Source organism: Caretta caretta, chromosome 11 (assembly GCF_965140235.1).
Source record: "Caretta caretta isolate rCarCar2 chromosome 11, rCarCar1.hap1, whole genome shotgun sequence".
Taxonomy (NCBI): Eukaryota; Metazoa; Chordata; order Testudines; family Cheloniidae; genus Caretta; species Caretta caretta.
In genome coordinates, this window is record NC_134216.1 from 52,137,317 (window position 1) to 52,163,890 (window position 26,574).

Below are 26,574 nucleotides of genomic sequence, written 5' to 3' on the forward strand. Positions count from 1 at the left end.
TAACCAATTTATTTGAGCATGAGCTTTCGTGAGCTACAATAGTTCAATAGTAATTGAACTGATGAAGTGAGCTGTAGCTCACGAAAGCTCATGCTCAAATAAATTGGTTAGTCTCTAAGGTGCCACAAGTACTCCTTTTCTTTTTGCGAATACAGACTAACACGGCTGTTCCTCTGAAACTTCATAGTACGTTACCCTTCTCTTTAAAGAGGAGACTGTTTAAAACTGAAGGGAGAGCTTTTTCTAGTGCTCTTAATTCTGTTTCCTAATCAAAATACAGAAGCTAGCTGTGCTGAAGAAGAGCTTCAAAAGAGACGGGGAGGGGGCGTAAGAGGCAATGCTCTTTAAATCAATGCCTTCCTAGCCATGTTGTTTTTGTACGACCCCTTTTTTGTATTTCATGATAAAAGGTAAAATTGATTAAGGCCTGCACCCCTAACAGTCATGTGCTGCAATCATGTTAAGATTCACAAGCGCAGTTGGAAGGCTGCATTCCTCTCCGAGCACCCGGTTAACACAAACACCTGGGCGAAGGACAGGAAATGCAGACACACGCGACCTGTATAGGGGCTTGTCTACACTCACAGTGCGGGAGCTGCGCCACAAGAGGACGAGTGAAGATGCTACCTACGCTGGGAGAGCTTCTCCCATGGCACAGGAGGTACGCCCCGTCCCCAAGAGGGGGAGCCATGTCCACCGGACGCCCTTTGGCCTAGCGCCGTCTACACCGGGCGTTAGGTCAGTATAACTATGTGGTTGAGGGGTGCCTGCCACAGAGTTGCCATAGGAACGGAGCCGCGTGACCCGCAGCAACAGGCGTGCCGGGGCACCAGCCAAAGCTCTCGCTGCCGGCCCTGACAGCGTCCCGACGCGAGCTGCGTGCTCACCCCACTTCCCCGCCTCCAGGCCCCGCCCCTCGCCTCTGCAGCCTGATTCTGTCGCGCATTAGTGACGTCACTCGGAAATGCCGAGTCCGGCTTGGAATGACAGCGGGAACAGCAAGAAAGGCTCTGCGCATGCGTTCACTACAGTTTCTTGCCCCTCTCATTCTCCCTCAGGAAGGGGAGGAGCGAAGCGCGGTGCGCTCCAGCCGACGGCGCTCCTCTGTGACCTCACGAAGATCACTGAGAGTTTCCTGTTCCCATGTAAACTAAGGGCGGAAGTGCCCTAAACGCTATGCAATGCGCTTGAAAGGAACGGGCGTAATGGCCTTCCTTGCCCATGGATAGGATGGCAGGGAGCCAATGGAGCAACGTCTACGAGAGAGTTCCGGGGAGTGCACGGCCAGAGCGGCGGCGCTCGCTGGGGGCGGGGCAAGGGTGAGAGGTCGAAGGTGGAAGGTCTCGCAGCGGGAAGATGGTGGCGCAGCAGCCGCTCCGCGTGGTGCGCTGCGGAGGCAGCACGTTGAGCGGCGCCAGAGCGGCGTTCTCCGCCGATGCTAAGTGAGTGGGGCGGATCGGGGGGGGGGGGGGGAATGTGGAGCTTCTTCGCCACGGTCAACGGAGCCCGCTCCGCGGGGCGCGACACGGCCCAGGAGCCGTTGGTGAGCCCCGCTGGCCTTGCGGAGCCGCGCGTGTAACGGCTGCAGGCGGGGCGGTACCAGCGCTGTGGGCGCGAAGCCTGCTGCTCTGTCAGCCCAGCGCTGCCGCGGACCGGCCCCGGGCGCAACCCGAACGGCCCGAGGGAGGCGCCGCCGCTTCCTGCAACCCGCAACTCGGGACAGCGAGTCGGGCTCGAGGAGCCGCCACCAAACCCCAGGGCCTCTGGGGTGGGAGCCAGGCTGGGGTCCTTAGCTCCGGGCAGACCCGCCGTGCCAGGGTTTTGCGGGCCAAGTTCTGATTCATGAGAAATTTCCAAAACGTGGGATTCAGGCTAGTTGGGAATAAAGCCAATTTTTGAAATACTGAAATTTCTCAGATGGCAACTCAGCCACCGGCTGGTCACCTTCTCTATCCTCAGCACATGTGGTGGGAAGGGAAAGATGAGGAGGAACTAGGAAGGCTGCAGATGGCTTGGCTGCTTAAGAGATGTAGGAGTAATACAGGGGCCCTGGGAAGGGATAGCAGGGGGTATATAGCAGTAACTTGCTCTTGTTTAGTATCTGCATTCAGAGACTTTCAAAGCACTTGTAAAAGGTAGTGGGGAAAGATACTCCAAAATAGCACATCAGGGTAAAGCATTAGACTGATGGGGGTAAAAAGTAATTAAATCCTTCCATCACTGGTGGAAAACTGGAGGTGGTCTGTTGGTACATGGCTTGACTTGGCTTAGGATGACTGGTGCATAAATAGTGCATGGATAACTTTGAATGTACAAAAAGAAAAGGATTACTTGTGGCACCTCTTGTTCATATTCCGACCTATTCATGATGACACCACTAGCCATCGCCTTCAGCCGCCAACTAAAACCTCTCCAGCGCATCATCAAGGATCTACAACCTATGCAGAAGGACGACCCATCACTCTCACAGCTCTTGGGAGACAGGCCAGTCCTTGCTGACAGATAGCCCCCCAACCTGAAGCAAATACTCACCAGCAACCACACACCAGAACCACTAACCCAGGAACTTATCCTTGCAACAAAGCCTGTTGCCAACTGTGTCCACATACCTATTCAGGGCCTGATCACATCATAGGGCCTGATCACATCAGCCACACTATCAGAGGCTCGTTCTCCTGCACATCCACCAATGTGATATATGCCATCATGTGCCAGTAATGCTCCTCTGCCATGTACATTGGTCAGATTGGACAGTCTCTACGTAAAAGAATAAATGGACACAAATCAGATGTCAAGAATTATAACATTCAAAAACCAGTTGGAGAACATTTCAATCTCTCTGGTCACTTGATTTCTGATCTCAAAGGGACTATCCTTCAACAAAAAAACTTCAAAAACAGACTCCAACGAGAGACTGCCGAATTGGAATTAATTTGCAAATTGGATACAATTAACTTAGGCTTGAATAGAGACTGGGAGTGGATGGGTCATTACACAAAGTAAAACTATTTCCCCATGTTTGTTCTCCCCCCACTATTCCTCAGACATTCCTGTTAACTGCTGGAAATGGCCCACCTTGATTATCACTACAAAAAGTTCTCCCCCCTCCCTCCCGCTCTCCTGCTGATAATAGCTCACCTTAAGTGATCACTCTGGTTACAGTGTGTATGGTAACACCCATTGTTTCATGTTCTCTTTGTATATAAATCTCTCCGCTGTATTTTCCACTGAATGCATCCGATGAAGTGAGCTGTAGCTCACGAAAGCTTATGCTCAAATAAATTTGTTAGTCTCTGAGGTGCCACAAGTACTCCTTTTCTTTTTGAGAATACAGACTAACACGGCTGCTTCTCTGAAACATGTTTGAATGTACAGTAACTCCTCGCTTAACGTTGTAGTTATGTTCCTGAAATATGCTACTTTAAGCGAAACAATGTTAAGCAAATCCAGTTTCCCCACAAGAATTAATGTAAACGGGTAGGTTAGGTTCCAGGGAAGTTTTTTTTTTCACCAGACAAGACATATATGTGTGTGTGTGTGTGTGTGTGTGTGTGTGTGTGTATATATATATATAACACACACACGGTATAAGTTTCTTAAACAATTTAATACTGTACACAGCAATGATAATTGTGAAGCTTGGTTGAGGTGGTGAAGACAGGGTGGAAGAGGATGGAATATTTCCCAGGGAATGCGTTACTGCTAAATGATGAACTAGCACTTGGCTGAGGTTGTTAATGTGGCCTCACACTGTGCAAGGTAGCAGGAATGGAGGGAGGGGAGACACCATGGCAGAGAGAAACAGAGAGAAACACAGTGTGTGTGTGTGAGAGAGAGAGAGACGCGCATTGCCCCTTTAAGTAGACTGACCCTACTCTAAGTACATTGCCTTTTTAACTAGCTCAGCAAGTTGAGACAGCATCTGCTGCCAGCAAGTTCCCTCAGCCCTGTTGTGTCCCTTCCCTCCTGCCTTCCCCCACTCCCCCGTGGAAATGGGGTAAAGGAATTGGGGAGGGGGAACACCTTGACATTAGCACCCCTCTTTTCTCCTCAAGCAAGCAGGAAGCTCGCGGGAGCAGCACCAAGGCAGAGGGCAGGAGCAGCACACAGCAGTGGGGGGCGGGACATCTGAACTGCCCAGCGGGGCTGTGCTCCCTCACAGGGAACTTTGGGGGGTTGATATGGGGGCTGCCGGTCCACCCTGGTTCCAAGCCCCCACTAGCTATCTCCAATGGGCTGCTCTTTCTGCAAGCAGTGGACAAAGCAGGCGTTTGCCAAAAGTTATAAGGGAGCATTACATAACTTTAAACAAGCATGTTCTCTGATCAGCAACAAAACAGCGTTAACCGGGATGACTTTAAGTGAGAAGTTACTGTGTCTGTTTTTTAACTCAAAGGGTCTGTCTACATTACAGTGGCACAGCTCCAGCACTGCAGCTGTGCTGCTGTAGCATAGGCGCTTCCTGCATTAATGGAAGGAGCTTTTCCATCAGCTTAGGTAATCCATCTCTCCAAGAGGGTAACTAGGTCAGTGGAAGAATTCTTTTGACCTAGCTGCATCTACAATGAGGGTTAGGTTGACCTAATTATGTTTCACAGTTGTTCACAGCCCTGAGCAATGTAACTAGATTGACCTCCGTTTTAGTTGTAGACCAGGCCTTCCACACAGAGAATGTGAGAATGCTGTCTGACATGCTCGTTCTCCCTGATCCCCCTCCTCCTGGACTGTCACCACCACCATGCTATCCTAATACTCTTTGTTGTTTTTTTAAATCCCCCAAAGGATGGAATCTGAGTACTAAGGATGCTTTCCCTTTTATTCTATCCCCCAAAAGGTTCTTGTGGGTTGCAGCTAGCTTATCGCCAATGGAGGAGACTAAATATATCTCTATTTGAAGTCAGTCAGGCCTAGTCTGTGGTACAAAAAAATGTTTAAACGTGGTTGTGGGCAAATAATTGTATACCATATTGTTATTCTTGCCTGGGCATTAAAGAAAATATTGCCATATTGGAGACCAGTTGCACAACTAAAAGTGCCTATTTTCTAATGTAACTTTTGTTGATATTGTGGCCAGGACAATGTTTTTGACACACAATAGAGAATTGTTTTGCAATCTTAGTTCTATATCCAGGTTGGCCCATCCACAATCCAAAAAAGTGATAAATTGGACACTTTTCTAGCCAGTAGTGTGTTGGCATAATTAGTTGTAGGCTTTATCTACATGGAAGAATTTTGGTGTACTAAATAATGCTGTTAGCCCCGACCATGCCATACATCATGCAGACATTTTGCAGGTATGCTTTATGCCATTTCTTAGCCATGCTGTGAACAACTGTAAATACTATTTGTTCTTAGCCCATGCTAGGTTGTCCTATCACAAGACCCCTCCTGAGGGGTAGAAAGGGTGTGTGTCTTTTAATAGTTTTTGGCCTGCATTTTTCCAGAATTTTTAAGTCATTTTAAGCAAACTCAGCTGAGCTAACAAAATGGAAAAACATCCTTTTTGCCTTTTGAGACCTGGCTGCAGTGCTGTGTAGGCAAGAGTCAGTAATGGACTAGCTCATGTGCCTCAGCAACTCCGCTCACCACTTTTCCACAGTGAGCAATTAACTTGCATTTCTGTATCTGGATGTGAGGATAACTGCAAGTGAAATAGGAGTGAATGTGGGGACGCTGTAACATGTGAGTTGCCTGCAGTCAATATTGATGCTTGAATTACCGAAAGGTTAATTCTCCAGAGCAGATGAGCCCTGGTGTAGATGAGGCTTTAACCTAAGTGTTGAAATTATTATTATTTATGCAGGATGTTGTCATGATACTAACTTAACCATAAATTCCTTTTTTAAATCCAAAGTCCGAGTTATATTTATACAGTTGCTCTAAACATGCTTCAAAATCCTAAATAATAAGCAATTTACTACATCCAAACAGTAACAAAACCTTTACAGGTTTCAGAGTAGCAGCCGTGTTAGTTTGTATTCGCAAAAAGAAAAGGAGTACTTGTGGCACCTTAGAGACTAACCAGTTTATTTCAGCATAAGCTTTCGTGAGCTACAGCTCACTTCATCGGATGCATAAAGTGGAAAATACAGTGAGGAGATTTATATACACACAGACCATGAAAAAATGGGTGTTTATCATACACATTGTAAGGAGAGTGATCACTTAAGATGAGCTGTTACCAGCAGGAAAGTGGGGTGGGGGGAGAGAAAACCTTTTGAAGCGATAATCAAGGTGGGCCATTTCCAGGAGTTAACAAGAACGTCTGAGGAACAGTGCGGGGGAGGAATAAACAAGGGGAAATAGTTTTACTTTGTATAATGTCTCAACCACTCCCAGTCTCTATTCAAGCCTAAGTTAATTGTATCCAATTTGCAAATTAATTCCAATTCAGCAGTCTCTCGTTGGAGTCTGTTTTCTAAGCTTTTTTGTTGAAGAATAGTCACTTTTAGATCAGAAATCGAGTGACCAGAGAGATTGAAATGTTCTCCGACTGGTTTATGAACGTTAACATCTGATTTGTGTCCATTTATTCTTTTACGTAGAGACTGTCCAGTTTGCCCAATGTGCATGGCAGAAGGGCATTGCTGGCACATGATGGCATATATCACATTGGTAGATGTGCAGGTGAACGAGCCTCTGATAGTGTGGCTGATGTGATTAGGCCCTATGATAGTGTCCCCTGAATAGATATGTGGACACAGTTGGCAACGGGCTTTGTTGCAAGGATAGGTTCCTGTGTTAGTGGTTCTGGTGTGTGGTTGCTGGTGAGAATTTGCTTCAGATTGGGGGGCTGTCTGTAGGCAAGGGCTGGTATATCTCCCAAGATCTGTGAGAGTGATGGGTCGTCCTTCAGGATAGGTTGTAGAACCTTGATAATGCGCTGGAGAGGTTTTAGTTGGGGGCTGAAGGTGACGGCTAGTGGCGTTCTGTTATTTTCTTTATTGGGCCTGTCCTGTAGTAGGTGACTTCTGGGTACTCTTCTGGCTCTGTCAGTCTGTATCTTCACTTCAGCAGGTGGGTATTGTAGTTGTAAGAATGCTTGATAGAGATCTTGTAGGTGTTTATCTGTCTGAGGGGTTGTAGCAAATGCGGTTGTATCGTAGAGCTTGGCTGTAGACAATGGATCGTGTGGTGTGGTCTGGGTGAAAGCTGGAGGCATATAGGTAGGAATAGCGGTTAGTAGGTTTCCCGTATAGGGTGGTGGTTATGTGACCATTGCTTATTAGTACTGTAGTGTCCAGGAAGTGGATTTCTTGTGTGGACAGGTCCAGGCTGAGGTTGATGGTGGAATGGAAATTGTTGAAATCATGGTGGAATTCCTCAAGGGCTTCTTTTCCATGGGTCCAGATGATGATGATGTCATCAATATAGCGCAAGTAGAGTAGGGGCATTAGGGGATGAGAGCTGAGGAAGCCATAAAAATGTTGGCATACTGTGGGGCCATGCGGGTACCCATAGCAGTGCTGCTGATTTGAAGGTATACATTGTCCCCAAATGTGAAATAGTTGTGGGTGAGGACAAAGTCTCAAAGTTCAGCCACAAGGTTTGCCGTGTCATTATCGGGGATAGTGTTCCTGACGGCTTGTAGTCCATCTTTGTGTGGAATGTTGGTGTAGAGGGCTTCTACATCCATAGTGTCCAGGATGGTATTTTAAGGAAGATCACCGATGGATTGTAGTTTCCTCAGGAAGTCAGTGGTGTCTCGAAGACAGCTGGGAGTGCTGGTAGTGTAGGGCCTGAGGAGAGAGTCTACATAGCCAGACAATCCTGCTCTCAGGGTGCCAATGCCTAAGATGATGGGGTGCCCAGGATTTCCAGGTTTGTGGATCTTGGGTAGCAGAATACCCCAGGTCAGGGTTCCAGGGGTGTGTCTGTGCGGATTTGTTCTTGTGCTTTTTCAGGGAGTTTCTTGAGCAAATGCTGTAGTTTCTTTTGGTAACTCTCAGTGGAATCAGAGGGTAATGGCTTGTAGAAAGTGGTGTTGGAGAGCTGCCGAGCAGCCTCTTGTTTGTGTGGAAGTTGGTTTATAAGCATTTGATCAAGATACTGACAAACAGGTTAAACCCAAGGGTGCTTAGGTCCATATTAGTCAGCTCCAGCGTGGTCAGGCAGGTGTTAGCAATGAACCCTTTAAAAGTATACTTTTTATACCCTTTGACAAACAAAAGTGATGTCATTGCCAATTACTGACTTCAGCTAAATACCAATCTGAGATACTTCTCCCTTAATCCAAATAAGATTTACAACTTCCTTTTACCCCCAAGGCCTATCCTCCCTATCTCTACCCTCCTTCTTGCTGACCAACAGGTTTTCCATTGCACCTGGGTTCACATAGGCTTTACTTTTAAGATAACATTGGTATGTGGAGGTCCATGTTGCCTCGTAAAACAGATTCTTTCTGTCCTATTTAAAACCATTTGCTGTCACCCCTGTTGATCAGGGGCTTTTTTTTATAAACTTTCCCTTATCTCATTAATTTAGTCTTTAAACCAGATATCCTCCATACTCCATTCCTTCTGTCCTACTTGCTAGTCAGAGTCTTGCTTTACAACATGCACATTTCCTTAACCAGATTAAAAGTTAACTTTTAATTTTATATTTTTCCCACAGTAGGGTATATACTGTGGGGTAGGGAAATGCTAAAGCAGGGTTCTCTAGCCTATTTTGTGTGTCTACACAGACCATGTTATAACAGGTTTTGTCCATAACCATATTTAAGCAGAGCTATTTTGCAGTGTAGTTGTGGGACTCCATTCCAGAACCATTCTTCTCTCCACCCTCCTTAGTTGAGTATGCTGCCTTTGGCTGCCCGTAATCAAGGGCTGGAGATCAAAACATAATCATAAACATGTAGGCACGTGTTGTCTTAAACTTGTCTGTTTGGCTAATTTTACTATTTTTTGTGTGACGTGAACATTTAATTGTTAATATTCTGGGCTGCAAAAAACCAAAAAGGGTTGTGGGGGCTAAGGAGAGATTTAAGAGAATTGTTTCAGAAGTGAGGGATGGAACAGCATAAGTGAAATAGTCTTCTGCAGCTGTGAAGAGCGGTGTGAAGGTGTGTAGAGAGTAGATAAACAGAAGAGTGGCATGCATGGCTTTGAACAACAGTAGAGCCATTTTGAATTGGAGCTGGAGATAACTAGGGAACCAGTGAAGTGTCAAAGGAAAATTCATGGAGCATGAGAGTAGGTTAGCTGCAGTATGCTGAAGTTTCACAGGGAACCTAAGGATGCCCTCCCTCCGATGCTTATCATAAACTCTCATTTTTGTTTTGGGTTTTTTTATTTATTTATTTATTTTTAATCTATAAAATAGCAGTGCTGAGAAAGTGCTTGAGTCTTAGGGCAGGTCTAGACTCCAGCCCAGATCGACGCTCTGAGATCGATGCACCGGCGGTCGTTTTAGCGGGTCTAGTGAAGACCCGCCAAATCGACAGCAGATCACTCTCCAGTCGATCCCTGTACTCTACCCCCGAAGAGAAGAGTAAGGTAAGTCGACTGGAGAGTTTCTCCCATTGACCCCCCCTGCGGTAACTCGATCTAAGGTACATTGACTCCAGCTACGTTATTCACATAGCTGTAGTTGCATAGCGTAGGTCGACTTGCCGCGGTAGTGTAGACATAGGCTTTGGAACTTGAGTTTTGGAAAAAATTAGCTGATCTTTATTGTTTGGCCAAGAGTGAGAGCAAGCATTTCCAGGCACAGTCCTATAAATGTAGCAGATACTGATGTTATCAAAGGGGGAGATAGATATTTTATATGTAGTTTGGAGCGGTGTAGGTAGCATCATGCATGTTTTATCTGTTCTGCTGATCTGTACAGGCCTTTATTTTTCAAGGTGATTAAGCCAGCAGCACCTTTAACAAGAACTAAAATATATATGAGTAGTTTTCCTGCCTTTGTAACTGCATGTTAACATCTGATATACTTGTTTGTTCTTCCATTACATTTAATGGTGAAGTAAGTACAAAGAGAAAACAAAGTTCTAAATATGGAGTACTCTCTTTGGTGATGGCCTAAATTTTTCATGTTTAGTACTTTGTAGATTCAAAGTAGTTGTTACTCTTGACAAAAATTAAGTGTAAATCTTTATCCAGAATTCTCAGTTGCCCTATTATATTAACTTTTTGTTTCATCATCTTTTCAGGTACCTTTTATGTGCCTCAGGAGACTATGTGAAAGTGTACAGCACAGCTACAGAAGAATGTGTACACGTCCTGCAGGGTCACACAAACCTGGTGACAGGAATTCAACTTAACCCCCAAAACCACATGCAGGTTGGTTAAATCTTTGTAATTGTGAGTCCTGTCCAGCTAGGCATTTGGTTCTTTCCTGATTTAGTTAAGGAAATGGTACTTGACTTTGGTAGTACACAATCATGTGTTTTTTGGCGTGGCTGGAAAGTGAGAGAAGGCTGGAAATAATTATTTCTTATAACGACTACTGAATTAGCTTCTATTTACTTAGACTGAAATAGCAATTACCCATATTAGTTTATGAATTTGTTGCTGTAAACCATCAGATTAGTCTAATTTACGGAGTGGGAAGCTTTTCTAAAAGTAGAGGTGGACAGATTTTGTGTCTCAGGTCACTTTAAAAAATGCTATACTGGAACAATCCAACAATGGTTCCTTTAATCTAGTTTTTGTCTGTCTTTGACAATTGCCAATACTAGGCTTTTCAGCAGTAGGACATGTAGGACCTGATTGCTCCGTGCCTTGTGGCCCGCTCTGTGCCAGCTATATGGGGAAAAGAGTCACAAAGCAGCTATAAGGGATACCCTGGTGTAGGAGACATGCCAGGGTTATGTCTGGAGTAGGAGCAGGCATGGCTAAATCCCAGCCATTTCCCAGAGGGTATGGTAATCAGTACATGGCTTTAGGGATTTCCTAATCAACCTCTCAAGTGTCAGGCTCTGCATTGGCACAGGAATGAGTGGCCCATAGCACTTACAGTGAATCCAACTGTGCAGCTATACTGTGGAGAAACTTATTCCTGATCTCAGCTAGTGTTTGTATTATGCCCTTATGCATAAATATTGGTAACTCTAATAACTTTTGTCTTCATTACACATGCCTCTCCCCAATATGAACACACCTACCTACTGTAACTGTAGAGCAGTGGTTCCCAAACTGGGGTTTGTGAAACATTACAAGGCATTCTTGGGGAGGAGGTTATTCCCTAATGGTGGACAGAGCTGTCCCTAGGGACCCCAGGCAGCACAGGGCCAGCAGCACGGAGCCCCTGAACTTCTATGAGCTAAGCAAATCAAAGCAAGCATATCTATCACTGAGGAGATTTAAACTTCAAGACTCCTTGTAAGAAATGGAAAGGGAGGTGGATATTTTTTGCTGTTTTTAAAATGAAATAGGCAGCTAGTATTGTTTTCAAAACTATTATGAAGAACAAGTTTAAGCTTTGTTGTAAGGTGCGTTGTCCTGAGCAGTCCAGGCAAACCTGAATTCTTGTGTAGGAGGAACTCTGTGAGCTGGCTTCTTAAATACCTTTATGCTGTTTCACATCTGATACTCCTTGATGAAACATAGGAGCCTTGTCTTATTTCACGCTTATTCAAAGTGATACAAGCTACGAAAATGAGATCTTGAGACAGTGTTGCTGTTTTCATAATGTAATAATACTGTAATCATTAATAATAATAATAGTGTGTAATAAGCATGTCATAAAAACAAATTTTATATTTCGAAGATCACTGCTTTTATAATTTATACACAGATAAAGGAGAAAATCCCTGGAAATATTCATTTTTAGGAGGGGGTTCGTGACATTTTAGTGAAAGGGGTTCACAGGTTGTTAAAGTTTGGGAACCATTGCTGTTGAGTGTGTATGATCTCTTTCAAAACATGGAAGAATATATTTGCATTTGCAACAACACCTTAAATATTTGAGCTAATTCTGACCTTTCCTTGCTACTATACTATCTGTAGCAATCAAATGATAAATTTTGAGAGTACACAGTTATTCAGCTGATGGCATCATTAAGTTTTGCCTGTGCATCCTCTAAGTATGAGATTTTTATCTTGTGAGGGTTGGGAGAAACAAGTGGGGAATACTTAAATTTTCAGCTTTAACTTTGAGTTAGAATATGTATTTGAAGAAGAAAAATTGAGGTGGTTCTGAGCTGCTTCTGTTTGGCTTTTTCTGTTGCTGTGCATAAAGTCTGGGCCGACTTGTAGAAGGGGACTGAATCTATTTCCCAAAGGTCTGTACGTCTGTTATCTTTGCACATGCACTGTAAATGTATATTAGCATTCACATGCTAGGTAACTTTAATGTGATGTTCAGATACGAAATAGGAACACACGTGATCTCAAACTGCATATCTCAAAAGTGTGTACATCAAAGTAGAATAGCAGTATGTGTATTTTGTTAGACGTCAATTGGAACTTGGTGCTTAGCACTTTTGAAAAATCCAGCCACTTAGTTGCCCAAGTATGGATTTAAGAGCCCAACTTGAGGATCTCATTTTGTGTAAAATCTTGACCCTAGTGTTTTGCTTTGCTATTTGAGTTCTTTTCATAACTTATTTTATTTTTCCTTTCCAGCTGTATTCTTGCTCTCTAGATGGCACCATCAAACTCTGGGACTTCACAGATGGAATTCTCATTAAAGTATGTATAAAAAAAAAACAAAAAAAAAAACTGTTTTTGTCATAGTTGTTCATGGATTCCAGAGTTGTTGTTCACTGTTGACCATCAGTTAAATGAATACTGCGGCTGAACAAAACACACAGGGCCAAATTCAGGCTCTCTGAAGCTTTTAGTGGAGATGAACATAAACCCTGGCTTCAAAAGCAGTGTTTGTTAATATGGTTTGTATTTTGTTCCTGAGCAGGCCTCTCACTGAAGGCAGGGCCTTCAATGACATTTTTGACGACCCTTAGCTAATGAAGCATGCAGTCCTTTCTTAAATATTCAGTACACTAAAACCATGGTTATCAGAAGGTCCTCCGTGTTGCTTGAGACTTACTGCACAGTTGTGTGAAGATGACACAATAAGGATAAGTGCAGGGTCCTGCACTTAGGACGGAAGAACCCAATGCACAGCTACAGACTAGGGACCGAATGGCTAGGCAGCAGTTCTGCGGAAAAGGACCTAGGGGTGACAGTGGACGAGAAGCTGGATATGAGTCAGCAGTGTGCCCTTGTTGCCAAGAAGGCCAATGGCATTTTGGGATGTATAAGTAGGGGCATAGCGAGCAGATCGAGGGACGTGATCGTTCCCCTCTATTCGACATTGGTGAGGCCTCATCTGGAGTACTGTGTCCAGTTTTGGGCCCCACACTTCAAGAAGGATGTGGATAAATTGGAGAGAGTCCAGCGAAGGGCAACAAAAATGATTAGGGGACTGGAACACATGAGTTATGAGGAGAGGCTGAGGGAGCTGGGATTGTTTAGCCTGCAGAAGAGAAGAATGAGGGGGGATTTGATAGCTGTTTTCAACTACCTGAAAGGGGGTTCCAAAGAGGATGGCTCTAGACTGTTCTCAATGGTATCAGATGACAGAACGAGGAGTAATGGTCTCAAGTTACAGTGGGGGAGGTTTAGATTGGATATTAGGAAAAACTTTTTCACTAGGAGGGTGGTGAAACACTGGAATGCGTTACCTAGGGAGGTGGTAGAATCTCCTTCCTTAGAGGTTTTTAAGGTCAGGCTTGACAAAGCCCTGGCTGGGATGATTTAACTGGGAATTGGTCCTGCTTTGAGCAGGGGGTTGGACTAGATGACCTTCTGGGGTCCCTTCCAACCCTTATATTCTATGATTCTATGACGTCCAGGAGAGAAGCTGTCCAAACTTTTTCCCAAGATTGGTAGGCTGAAGAAAGGAGGGAGGAAGAGTTATACGCACAAAGATATCTGATTTTTGTGCTCAGTGTAGCTCTTCTGTTCTCCCTTCCTTATCTTAGCTAGTTGATTGGCTCAGGCAGCTCCTCTCTCTATCTTCGACTATCTGGCTTCCAAGACAGTTTGCATGTCTTTCCCTGCCTCACCTAGGGGGGTGGGGGGAGAACGACGACTTTCAGGTAATTGAAGTTATACCATATTTTTTCATTTTATAGACCTTCGTATGGGATGGCTTCTCTCATGAATCACCTCTCCTCACAATATTCCAATTCCCGCACAGCTTACTTCTCAGAATATTTATTTGTGAGGGTAGCCAAGAAGGGCTTTACAAGCTACCTCTGGTCCAAGGATGACAGTTTGAGGGCTGCTGTTCCACTGCATATAAACTGCCTTGGGACTAAAGCTTGACTAAGGGCAACTGTTAAAAGATGCAGACAGATGTGTATTGTGGGATGGGTGCTGAGATGTACTTTGCCTCTCATCTGAGCAGGAACAATGAGTGTTTAAGGTAGCATTTAGCACATGTGTTGCAGTTATTGATGTCAGACTAGATGCTGAGTGTGTCCCCTTGGAGATGTAGTCTGTGAGCTGCTGTGGCGGCCAGCTCTATCCTGTTGCTCCTGAGCTGAGGAGAAGTCCTGCCTTGGAGGGTGGAGGAAGAATAGGCTCCCTATGTATCTTTGTTCCACCCCACCATGTAGCAGAGGGTAGGATGTTAGCTTTAGCCTTCCCAGTAAACAATATACAAATACTGCTAAACAAGACTGACATAAGCCTTTTGTACTGTAATAGGGTTACCAATCAAAATCCTGCTTTTTTTTTCTTTTGACTTCAAATTGAGAATGATCAACTACAAGCTTTTAGCAAACATTTTTTTTAAAAAGCAACAAGGCCCAGGATAAAAAGAATCTCTGACTAGGTTGTAAACTGTTCACTGTCTGACTGTACGAGAACTTCAGAATAATTGACAATTGTCCAGCTAATTTGACGTTCACATTTCATAACTACTTCGTTGGTTTTTTCTTCAGACTTTTGTTGTTGGATACAAACTTTTTGCGTTCTATACGCTTGCTGGTTCTGAGGATTCAGTGTTCACTATAATTCCAAAGAAAAATGAAGATTCATTAGGTACAGTATAATTAACTTCAGTTTGTACTTCGTTGCAGTGTGATATTAAGTATGCTTGAATGTTTAAAGGGACTGTGATAACTTAGTTGAGGCCCCAAATTGTTTTGTAATTTTTGTTCTGGGGGGACAAAAGAAAGATTTACAAAGTCTGATTAATCCCATGGAAATGAGAAGTTTTATTTAACCCTTCCATTGATATAACATGGACCCCAAACACAACAATACTGTGTTGGTGCACTTGACCAGAACCTATCTGGTTTGGTTTTACTGTCTGTGCTGAATGAAATGTAAAAAGTGTACCAACAGCACAGAAGGTGGAGAGTGAATTAATCTGGGTACATTTTCACTCTTAATAATCTACAGCCTTATTAGTAAACCACATATTGTAGGAAAGTGATTTTTGTAAAGATATCTTGAAAGTGTCCTTTAAATAGGTAAAATATCCATTGCTGTACATCTAACAATTACTATAGTTTCAACAAGATACAAAACGGTAATGTGCAATTTAGTATTTTCACTTTTTGGATTTTGATTGTATCAAAGCTTAATCTTAACTTCCAAACAGTTGTGCTATACATACCTAATGTTATGTATTATAGACATAATTATTTGAGTCTCTTGACCTATATTTAAACTTCTAAGTGTATCCTGAGGTCATGTTACCATATTTAAAAGCTACATCACTACAATAACCAGTATCAGTTAAGGCTGGCAGGAAAACAAGAACTTTGTTTTGTGGAAAACTTAGAGTTTCCGTATTTGTTTTCGTTTTGCATCAGAACAAAATCTAAACTTTTCAAAAATTGTCATGCCTGCATAGCCAGTAGCAACTCGCCTGGGATATGGAAGACCCAGGTTCTGCTCTGTTTCTGCAAAAAGTTTCAGTTTCAACAAATGAGCATTTTCCAATTGAAAAAAACATGATGATGGGGGGAAAAAACTGACCAGTTCTAGTATTGGCATAAATTCAACTGTTCAAAGCCTGAGAAAATAGATATATGACTTAACTTGTATGATACTCCTATGAATGCCACTTCAGAGGAAGAACAAATCTATGTAATTTGGTTTGGTTTCTGCTTTATGTTACACAGGAAACCACTATGGAAAAATCTAGAGCTCATCTGTCTGTGTTGCAGTTTGGCACAGAAACATCCGAGACAAAAATATAACATAAAGGTGTTAGGACTTCATCCTTAAGTATGCATCTTTAAGCATGCATTCAAAACAACACTGAAGGAGCTAGTGTGGATTTTATATTGAGGACAACAGGTGCACCCACATACTCGCCTTTTGAACACATATATGAACTATAACATCATGCACAAAATTATTTTACTGACCAAAGTCTTTATTTGACCAGACTCATTCCAGCTTGTTTCTGTGAAACTGCCAAAAACACCAGACCAAGAAGTTGAAGCTAAGGAACTGTCTTTGATTTTGGATGATATAGGCCAGTCGCCCAAATGTACTGCGTTTGGAAGAGAAGTATATTTACCTTTTTAAATGTTTTTCTTTTATATAAAATATGTTAACCACATACTGTTTAGTCTGGTATACAAAAAAATGTGATTAACCACATAATCTGATCACTAAAAGAAGTAATGTGTCCTTGCTATGCAAGCCTAGTATGTAACCTGAGTTTTCCCCTTTACTGCAAACCACTGATCTCGGAAAGCTTGCCTCAACAAATTTGACATCCAGCACTATCTATTCTTATAATTTCATAAATATATAATAAAACCAGGATTGCTGGTGAGTTGCAAAAGTATGTCCTACAATACAACTTCATTGCATTAGGGTAAACATGAAGGAAAATTATACAATTTCAAGCACTTAATCCAGTAAAATGTCCCTTTCTTTAGAAAGAAGAGTCACAATTCTCGTACTAGGCATACAATACACTTTTGGCCTTGAAGGCTTTTTTGTGGTGGTAAATGTTAATTGAAAATTGTGTTCAACATGTTGGACCCAGAATATTATCTGACTTATTTTTCTTGTCTGTTTGCAAAATTTTGGCTCTTTCCCGCTTACTTTTTTTTTAAAAAACACTAAGATATTAAAGATCAAAAGGCTCTGATTAGATGACCAACTTTATTTGTCTCAGAGCACTAGCAAAAGTCAGGTAATGAAATAACTCTGAATTCAGTAAGCTACATCCCTTCCCTCTTCCTTTAAAAATCTAAACTATATACCAAAAAGAACACCTGTCCTCTGGGGAAAATGGGACCACACAAATCAAAAGAATTAATGTTGGTTTTTGCTCTAATGTTTTTAGCTCTGATGCACAAAAAGATGAGCTAACAGTGCATTTGCACTCTAAAAAAAGACTGTAAAAATAACATTGTGGAGTTCCCTGTTTGTTACTCCCAGCTCAGATATAAATTTACATTTTAAAAAACTGTTTTGTTTAGGTTTTTTGGGGAGGGCGGGGGGAAGGTTCCCAAACAGCTGACTTACAAGGTGAGCCTGAAATATAAAAGAGAAGCTATTTGGGGATGGGGGTGGTCCCCTGGGTTATGTATTGTCACCAGTAGTAAATATTATACAGTTAAAACTTAGCTGATTTTTTTCATCTGTGGAATAGAATAGAATCAGCTTCAGTGTCAACAGTAGTAGTGACAGATATAGGCTTTTACTGTACTCTCTATTCACCCAGACCAGATGTGTTGTGTAAGAAGATGCTGTTTTTAGTCATGTTTCAGACCCTGTGTACCCTAATGGATCCTTTGCTTTTATAGAGCAGGACAGGAGCTACAGAAGCTTAGGAGTATTGCTTTTATTATACCTAAAGATAGGAGGGAGTATGACTGCAAATTCAATATTTGTGTTTTCATCTGCGTTTGTTCTGGAACAAAATTAAGTAAGAGCTCCTGGTTCTGGCATAAAATTAATGGAACTCTTGGATTTTTAATAAATAGTACTAAACTATTTTTCTATATGAAAAAGGAATTTGTGCCAGTATCCCAAACAACCATTCATATGCAACCTTATAATAATTGCATATGTGCACAAAGCAAGAGATTCCACACATTATTTTACCCGTGTATACTTCTCTGGGATTGCATGACCGTAACTCCATGCAAAGCTTGTCCCAGGAAGTGGGGGATATATTGAGTAGTTTCTTGGAAGGTGTTATAAACAAAGCAAGTTTTAAAAAATCTTTTAGGCTGTATGAGTTTATATTAGCTGTATTAAAATGGGGAGCAGTAACATCTCACTGCATGCAAGCAACTCTCATCGATTAGGGTAATGGCATCTTGATACAGACCTGCTTAAGAAACATGATCAAAGGCCCATTTGTTGTGCTCCAGTTTCAATATGAATCTGTATCAAATACAAAGTCCTAACTTGCTGTATTGCTGTAACAGGGTGAATATGTGGCATCAGTGCGTGGCCTTCATCTCCTTGTGTGTTTTTTCAAAAAGAAAAAGGTTAATAGGTAAGACTAACGGCTGTAAATGTTGTCAGCTATGAAACCTCATAAATATATATCTGTATGTTAACAGGTCAGCTGTATGCAGATTATTTTAGCTCCATCAGCATCCTTTGATACCACTGATTCAACTGCAGATCATTGCATGGCCAAATGGGATTCTTCATGAATGACTTCTTTTTCATTTCTGAAATCCTAGCAAGTGATGTTGAGTAACTGCTCATCCACCGGCAGATTCTTCAAAATTCTGTTCTGGCAGCCCCCCTTGTTCAATGTGTGTCTGAGGCTGCTGTGGGGAAACGGAGGCAGTTTGGGCTGCAGTGCCATCATTGATTTGTGGGATGCCAAGCAACTCTTAGCCTAGGCCCAGGCGATAGTGTCATCACTTTTCTATTGCTGGATTGAAACAGGGACTTAAATTAGGATGTTTTGTGTAAGGTCCTGAGGAGATGTAGATGCTGCTGCTTTGTTGGGGGGAAGAATCTAGCAAGCTAAGTGGGGATGGTGTCTGTCCTTTTCTTGGGAGGGGTGTACCTAACTTTTGTCAACTTTCTTGTAGTTCAGGAATACTCTCAACCAGTTGCTCGCTCCTTGGAATCCCATGTGCAGTCAGAAGTATCTTTTAATTTGCATTTGTGCAGTGATTGCTCTGATCTTTTTTGACATAGACCCAGCTGCAAGTAGACTACATATGAAGACTATTGAGAAGCTTCATCTAACATTGAACTCTAATTAAAACGACTCTTTAATTTTTGAAGGTTTCCTTTAAGTGCAACAAGTAGAAAAGGCACAAACAACTATTTTACTTGTGTAGCCTGTCACCCTAAGGAAGACTGTATAGCAAGTGGACATAAAGATGGCAAGATTCGTCTCTGGTATGTTAAACTTGACAGCTCTCCAGCTAGCATTGATTTGACATTATAATAATAGAACTTGAGCATAACGAGTCATGAGAGTAGGCACAGGACTTTCTGCTTCACAGTGGTGTTCAGCCATTGACATAATTGGATCTCTGATTGGATCTAGCACCCTCCCTTACCATAGTCAGAAGTGGCTCCTGTAGAAATGATTATAAGTAAGGGTCTATTGAGGATAGCCATCCAGTGGCTCTCAAAGCTGTAAATTATGACTGACCTCAAGGCTGTCTAATTTGCACATGATCACAAATGGAAAATGTGCCCTTAGCTGCATCCTGCAACTTTAAAACTGAAGTGTTTGAATTGGGCCTGTGCTGTGGATGGAGGTTAGAGACTTCTGTATGAGGTTTTGGGAACCCCAGTGAAAGCATGATGGGAGTTCATATTCAGACAAAGCCAGTCAGTGACTAGCAGAGAGGCTAGCTCTTCTCTCCTGAGTGGTTGTGTAAGGGAAATGGACAAGAGAATTTGAGAACTAGCAGCCAGTAACAGCACTGCTTCAGTGCTCCAGATCAGGGGTTGTTCTTGCCCCAACTGGCAGCAATTCCCTAGGGATCTTATGCCTAGTGTGTAGTCTGTGCCTCTTCCTTTCCGTCACCTGAACATACAAGAAAGCCGCATTGGAAGGATTATGATAGATGTTAGTATATTTATTTTACATGTTATTCAATTTGGCATGCCCATTTTTGTTTCCTTACAGATCATTCTCTCCAACACCTATTCTGCTACTAAATTAAATGTTTTCTTCCTAACAGGAGAAATTTTAACCACAAAAGAGAGTACACTTTCTCCACACTGCACTGGCACCATGATGTAGTCATGGATCTAGCTTTCTCTGTAGAGGGTGAGTGCAAATGTCTTAAAGTGCAGGAAGAAAAAAGAAACTGCTGAAGTTTGGAGTCATCCACCTATGAACAAATATTTAAATTCTAGGAATGGATTTATGTCTCCAGGAAAGGTTTTTTGAGGACTTTTTGGGTGGAGTAATGGAAAGATGGAAGCAGTTGTGGCTATTTTGTGTGCACAGCTGTATACTTTTTACAAAAAAGCAAGGAAATCAGATGTGTAAGCATGTTTCATGCCACTATTTTGGCTGGCAGACATGACTTCAAAGATTTTCCTTCTTTGGCAATGTAAATCCTAAACCAACTGTCACCTTTATTATGCAACAATCATCTTGTGAGGAGATGGGGAAACCTAAGTTCTTGTTGGAGTCAAATCCAAATTTAAAAAAACAAGCCAAAGAAATCTTATCTGGGCCCACGCTTTACTTCCTTTGAATTTAGTGGAAAAGCTCTTGTTAACTTTAGTGGGAACATGACTCATCCCCAGAGTATTGGTCTTGCTTCAAAGCCTTTTCCCCCAAGCAGGAAGCATTTTGCAGTATTTAATATTAAATAGAGTTTCTATGGTGTTGTAACACAAAAAATAGTTGACTGCCCCAAGAAATGAATGAAATCGGCTGTTCCCAAGATAGTATTTATTAAGTGACATTTTGATGCTTGCAGTAGCAGTGTTTGTCTTATTGAGTCTGAGAGATCAGATGGGCATGTTAAGAGATTTGAGCCATTTGACCAGTTGTGTAGCAGTGATGTGTAATTTTTTGCTTGGGACATAATTTAAAGAGTTTAAATATAGAATTAGTCTCTAGATAACATAGTGACGAGCGCAGTAGAAATATATAGATGTCAGTTTGGAATAGTTCCTTTACCTACTGTGGTTTTTTATTGCATATAAGGCACCAGCCTGCTGAGTGGTGGGGTTGAGTCTGTACTGGTTCAGTGGCGTGATGGATCAGATTGTAAGAAGGAATTCCTGCCCCGTTTGGGATCTACTATTGAATACATCTCAGCCTCACCGGATGGAACTTTCTATTGTACCTCTCACACAGAGAACAGTAAGCCCAAACCTATTGTAGTAGTATTCATTCCATAAGGAATTCATGAGCCATAGATTTATTAGAATATATGAACTTAAGATTCACTGTTCGGTATTGTACACAAGTTCAAATCTCATCTGAAAGAATAGATGTTTGATCTTTTATTTCCTATGCTAGCAATCATTGGACTTTGTTTACAAATTGTGGGAGCTTGTAACTTAGTTTTTCCATCATTGCAGTTGGTCCCAAAGATTCTGATAAGCTGGTACTTTTTCTTTCTTGTTTCAAACATTCTTCTGCTGCTGACTTTCCATGTGATTTTCAATTTAATGTTTAGTGCACATATATATGGTGCATTTGTAGCTCATTAAGTAGTAGAATGACTTCTTAAAGATTAATTTTGGGTGGTGCATATCCTGATTTTTCCAGTTGTAGAATATAGCTAACTGTTGCTGTTTTACATCACAGAAGCCTTTACCTTGCCTTGCTAATGTATATGTATTTGTACATTCAGAAATAACAATCATACATAGCAACCTGAGAGTTTCTGCTGTAATTCAAGGATTAGTCAAAGGTACGTGCAGTAAAACAATTTTTCTTCTGCTTAGATGGCTAAAGACATCCCTTTCTAACTTGGATCATTTGCTATTGCTCTTCCCTGCAGGCAGTGATGTCAAGACTGGTTTGGTGGTTGATCCTAGAACTAAAGCTTTGGTTCTGAATGGAAAACCTGGTCATCTGCAGTTCTATTGTCTCCAAACTGACAAACAGTTGTACAATGTAAGTTGATAGACTGGTGCTGTAAGTTATACACTTGTGTGACAGAATTACACTTGAAATATGATGTAGGTAAGAGAGAGTAGTTCAATGGTTATAGCATAAGATTGGAATCAGTAGAACTGTGTTCTAGTCTCAGCTTTGCAACAGACTTCCTCTGTGACCTTAAGAAAGTCGCTTATCTGTGCCTTGACTTGCAGAGCTGTACTGTGGCAAGGATATTACACAAGTTCAAATTATTGTACTGTATAAACGTAGTAGGATTTGAAGATTTGAATTGATTCCTTAAAGTTATGCCTTGAAATGCTAATCACAATTCTTATGGTGGTGGACAACTTGGAAGTGAATGTAATAAGACTGTCAGAATCTACAGAAAATGCCCTACACAATGGTCATTGGTGCCTTTATATGCTAAATATTGAAATCAAAGTGTATTTTGGTGTGTTGTCACATCTTCTGTATTGTGGAATCTACATGGCCTTTGCAGACATTTCTCATGTATTAAGGCCCATGTATTGTCAATCAGTTTCACTGTTCAGTATTTCATTTAGTTTTCAATGGTCCTGATAATTTCCAGAACATCTTTCCTTCTGTGGTGTCCTTTTTCCATGACTGACTTCTCCAAACTCTCTCTTGACCTTTAAAATTAATTTTGCTCTTGTGACTCTCCAGCTCGATATCGTGCAGCAGGAATACATCCATCAAGTAGGTCTAAACCAGGTTGACTTGGTGAAGGCTGCATTTAGTGCTCGAGGCAGCTGGTTAGCAACAGTGGAACAGCGAGAAGAAAAGGAAACTGAACTTGAATTACAGATGAAACTGTGGAACTATGATGAGCAAACACAAAGGTACTGATAGTTTATAGTCAGCCCCTGGGTAAACCACAAAATATTTGACTTCTTGTTAAATATTGTGCAAATGACTGTAGTGTCTACATTTAAATAGCACTCTCGTGTATGAATTATCAGTCACGCTTACTTGAATTGTAGTTCTTGAAATTAACAGTTTAAACAAGTTTGTATACTTCAGTAGCCATCAGGTTTCTTTACATGTTAATACCACCTCTTTGAATCTGTTTTGTCACTCTAATCTACTATACCATCTGGCCAGATATACTGTATAGATAAATATGTAAAACCTTGAAACAGCACCCCAATGCTAATACTCACCTGGTCTTCCAGGGTCTGGATTTGTTAATCTTCTGGACACACATAAAGTTCACTTTTTTTTCTTGCTTATTTAGGACGGGACTGGATAGATGTTACACAAAGTTGTTTGGCACGATAGTTATGGGATTGGAGTTTAAAAGTGAAATTTAAATGTTTCTATGTAATAATAATTTTCCATGTTGATCAAGTGTTAGCTATTAGAAGGGGTGCCCAGAGCTTAGGAGGAGCACTTCTAGTAGGTATATCTTAGGAATCTAAATAAATCAGAATTCTGTTCTCCAAATTACATCGTAATTTTGTGGAGGGAATGCAGGAGAACAGACCTGGTAAACTAAATGTGAGATTATGAATTGGCTGGTAACAAAACTGTCTTCAAACCACTTCTTCTCCCTTTTCCAAACCACCATCCTCTTCCTTCCTTCTCCCCCACCCCCCAAAAAAGAAGCAGAACACAAACCTGTTGCAAATTCAAAATGACATAAAATAGTGAATTTAGGTTTTTCTCCCCTATAGCTTTACTCTGAACACCAGAATAAATATGCCACATGAGGATCATGTAACAGCTCTGTGTTTCCGTGACACAGATGAATTAGAAGATGGAACTCCTACCTTGGTAACAGCTGGGAAGGATGGTCGATTTAAAGTCTGGGTGTTGGTGGATGACTCTGACTCAGAGAGTGAGTATGGCCAATATGTAATTTGCTCTTATTCACCACCTGTTGAACATGTGAAAATTGTGACTCCGCTCTTCTCCATCCATATGCAAGTGCACAGGATCAGAAACAAAACAGAAGTACTGCATTCTCTTCTGTGCACCCTAGTACAGAGCTCCATCACCCTTTTGCATCATTTCCCATAGTTAGGAATGTAGGCAAGTTGGAGGTGTGGTAGGGACATGAATGCACAGATCCCACTAGCCTAAACCCTACACTAGTTGTTCTCAGCCAGGGGTATGCAGAGGTCTTCCAGGGGGTACATCAACTCATCTAGATATTTGCCTAATTTTACAACAGGCTACATAAAAAGCACTAGCCAAGTCAGTACAAACTAAAATTTCATACGGACAAAATGAAAGGAATTTTTCAGTAATAGTGCGCTGTGACAGTTTTGTATTTTTTTGTCTGATTTTGTAAGCAGTAGTTTTTAAGTGAGGTGAAACTTGGTGGTCCACAAGACAAATCAGACTCCTGAAAGGAGTACAGTAGTATGAAAAAGTTGAGAACCACTCACCTACACAGAAGGGAACAGTGACCTCCATCCACTGCTCATGAGAGTGATTACAGCCCAACCTTTACTTTGTTGTTGGAAAGGAGGTTTTGTTTTGTTTTTTTCTTTGGGCAAAGTTCTCTTATTCAGAGGTTGCTCATGAGAGCAACACTTGGAAAGGTGGTATCCTTGTTTAATTGACTTGATCTGTTGCCACATAATGGAAAATACTGTCCTAGTACAGTATCTTGTAGTTAAATTCTTATCCGCTCTTGCATGCAGATATTAAACTGCATTCTAAATGCAGACAGAACATAATTCTGTGGATTGTATAGATGAGAAATAATTGAAGACCCTTCACCCACCAGAATTCATGTTGAGACTCATTGTAACACACAGTAATAAAAGATAAGGACTTCATAAGGGTATGTAACGTGCCATAACCCTTCCAACCCACAGATATGAGGGGCTCCCCATTAATGCACTTCCTGGCACACTTCATTTTGACGAACTTTCCTGACATTGGTGTGTCAGTCTTCATAGGTTCTCAAATATGGTTTTTGACAGCAGCCTTTCAGTGATCCGCTTGCAGTTTGGTTATGTTCATTTTGTTTTAATCTTCATAAATAAATAGAATTTTTTTCTGATACCATTAGACTACACAGGTTACCTTTTATCTTTTGGTAGTTTTCTGTTTGCCATAGTGAATTTCTCTGAGCCATTGGATTTAGCTCTTGTACAATGCCTAAATATGCCACGGTGAATATAAACAAAGATTCATATTCTTATTGCTAGCACTTACATAGATATGTTTATGTACTGAAACCCTTCTTACACATGTTGATGAATTTACTTACTATTGTGAACTATTAAAGGACATTTTGGCAACTTACACTCATATCTAAGTACCAACATGCTTTGTTTTCTAGGGTTAAATAACCTTAATCCTCAACTAAATCCCAGTTCCATGAGTAAACTCTCTTTGCTCTTAGAAACTGTGTTGGAGGGAATGCGTTCCCACTGCCCTGACTTGTCTCAATTCCTAACTAACTGCACAGCGAGGCTGCAGCCAGTACTAACTGGGTATGAAGTGGAGAGGTGGATGGGGTTTAATGGTTCTTCCTGCACCCACCATGAAAGTGTTTTGAATCCACTAAACAAGTCCCTCTTGCTTTTGCATCCTCCATACATACAAAGGCTGTATGGAGTTCGGTGTCATGGCATGCATGGGAGTATATAGCTGCTCTGTCTTTGTGTATTTGCATTGTGTATTTGATCTTGTATACCTGGGAACTGAAGAGGAAAGAGCTGCCCCGCAACAGTAGATCAAAAAACAATACAGTGATTTATTTATTGTATGTGTAGAACATCCCACTGGCTTATTTTCATTTTTAGTAAAACCGATTTTTGTGTCTTGTCCCTTTATATCTTGGTACTTTGCCTTCTAGAGAAACAATGTAAAAGCAAAAGAGAAATAAGAACATGTAATGAATATCTTTTTCTGCAACTTGTAAGCATAGTGTAAAGTATAATACTTTTTTTTTAAAAAAATAATCTACTTTCTGTATTTTACCACACCAGCCATTTATTTCAAAATCAGTTGAGAGAATATATTGTTACTGTGAAACCAACTGGGGAAATTCCAAACAAGTTACTTGTTTATCATTGAATAAATCAGCTTAGAAAGAGAGAATTCCTGTTTGTTTTTATGGTAATTGATGATGATGGGAAAGAGATCCAGAAGAAGTTGACAGTTAACAAGGAAGTTTGCTGACAGGTTACTATATTGTGCATGAAGCTTAAAATTTACCTGTGTGTTAATCTGGTTCAGTGAAAATCAAGTATAGGAAAGGACACGTACATTTTTAGAAATAACCCCAAGTGTCTTTGGCCTGGAATGTCCAATACTTTTTAAGGCTGTACATTTTCATTGATAATATTGACCTGCCTTCAGTATAGTGACAGGAATTAAAATTAGATCTTTCTAGCAACCTCTTTTTTTAAAGTTACATTTAATGTAGTTTGCATATTGAACAAAAACATGGCAGTGTGCAAATTCCATGATATGTCAAATTAGTGGTTCAAGTGCAGAACCTAAAGAATGCAACGCTTGCTAGGCGTTTTCTGTACTGACATGGGTCAGATTTTTTTTAAAAACCCTACAAAAATGTACAACTTTTTCAAATATAAATAGTTT

At 41.4% G+C, this 26,574-nt stretch overlaps 1 protein-coding gene across 1 annotated transcript in view; it reads left to right on the forward strand.

Moving 5' to 3' along the window:
- The first annotated feature begins 1,172 nt into the window (after positions 1-1,172).
- Positions 1,173-26,574, forward strand: part of WDR75 (WD repeat domain 75) — a 39,461-nt gene continuing 14,059 nt past the window's right edge. Inside the window, exons 1-13 of the mRNA XM_048868619.2 lie at positions 1,173-1,442; positions 10,154-10,283; positions 12,570-12,635; positions 14,897-14,996; positions 16,357-16,481; positions 18,365-18,435; positions 19,188-19,304; positions 20,102-20,190; positions 21,085-21,243; positions 21,740-21,799; positions 21,890-22,005; positions 22,675-22,850; positions 23,685-23,848. Coding sequence (XP_048724576.1) covers positions 1,357-1,442; positions 10,154-10,283; positions 12,570-12,635; positions 14,897-14,996; positions 16,357-16,481; positions 18,365-18,435; positions 19,188-19,304; positions 20,102-20,190; positions 21,085-21,243; positions 21,740-21,799; positions 21,890-22,005; positions 22,675-22,850; positions 23,685-23,848 — 1,459 coding nt within the window. The 5' untranslated portion in view covers positions 1,173-1,356. The remainder of the gene's footprint in view (positions 1,443-10,153; positions 10,284-12,569; positions 12,636-14,896; positions 14,997-16,356; positions 16,482-18,364; positions 18,436-19,187; positions 19,305-20,101; positions 20,191-21,084; positions 21,244-21,739; positions 21,800-21,889; positions 22,006-22,674; positions 22,851-23,684; positions 23,849-26,574) is intronic.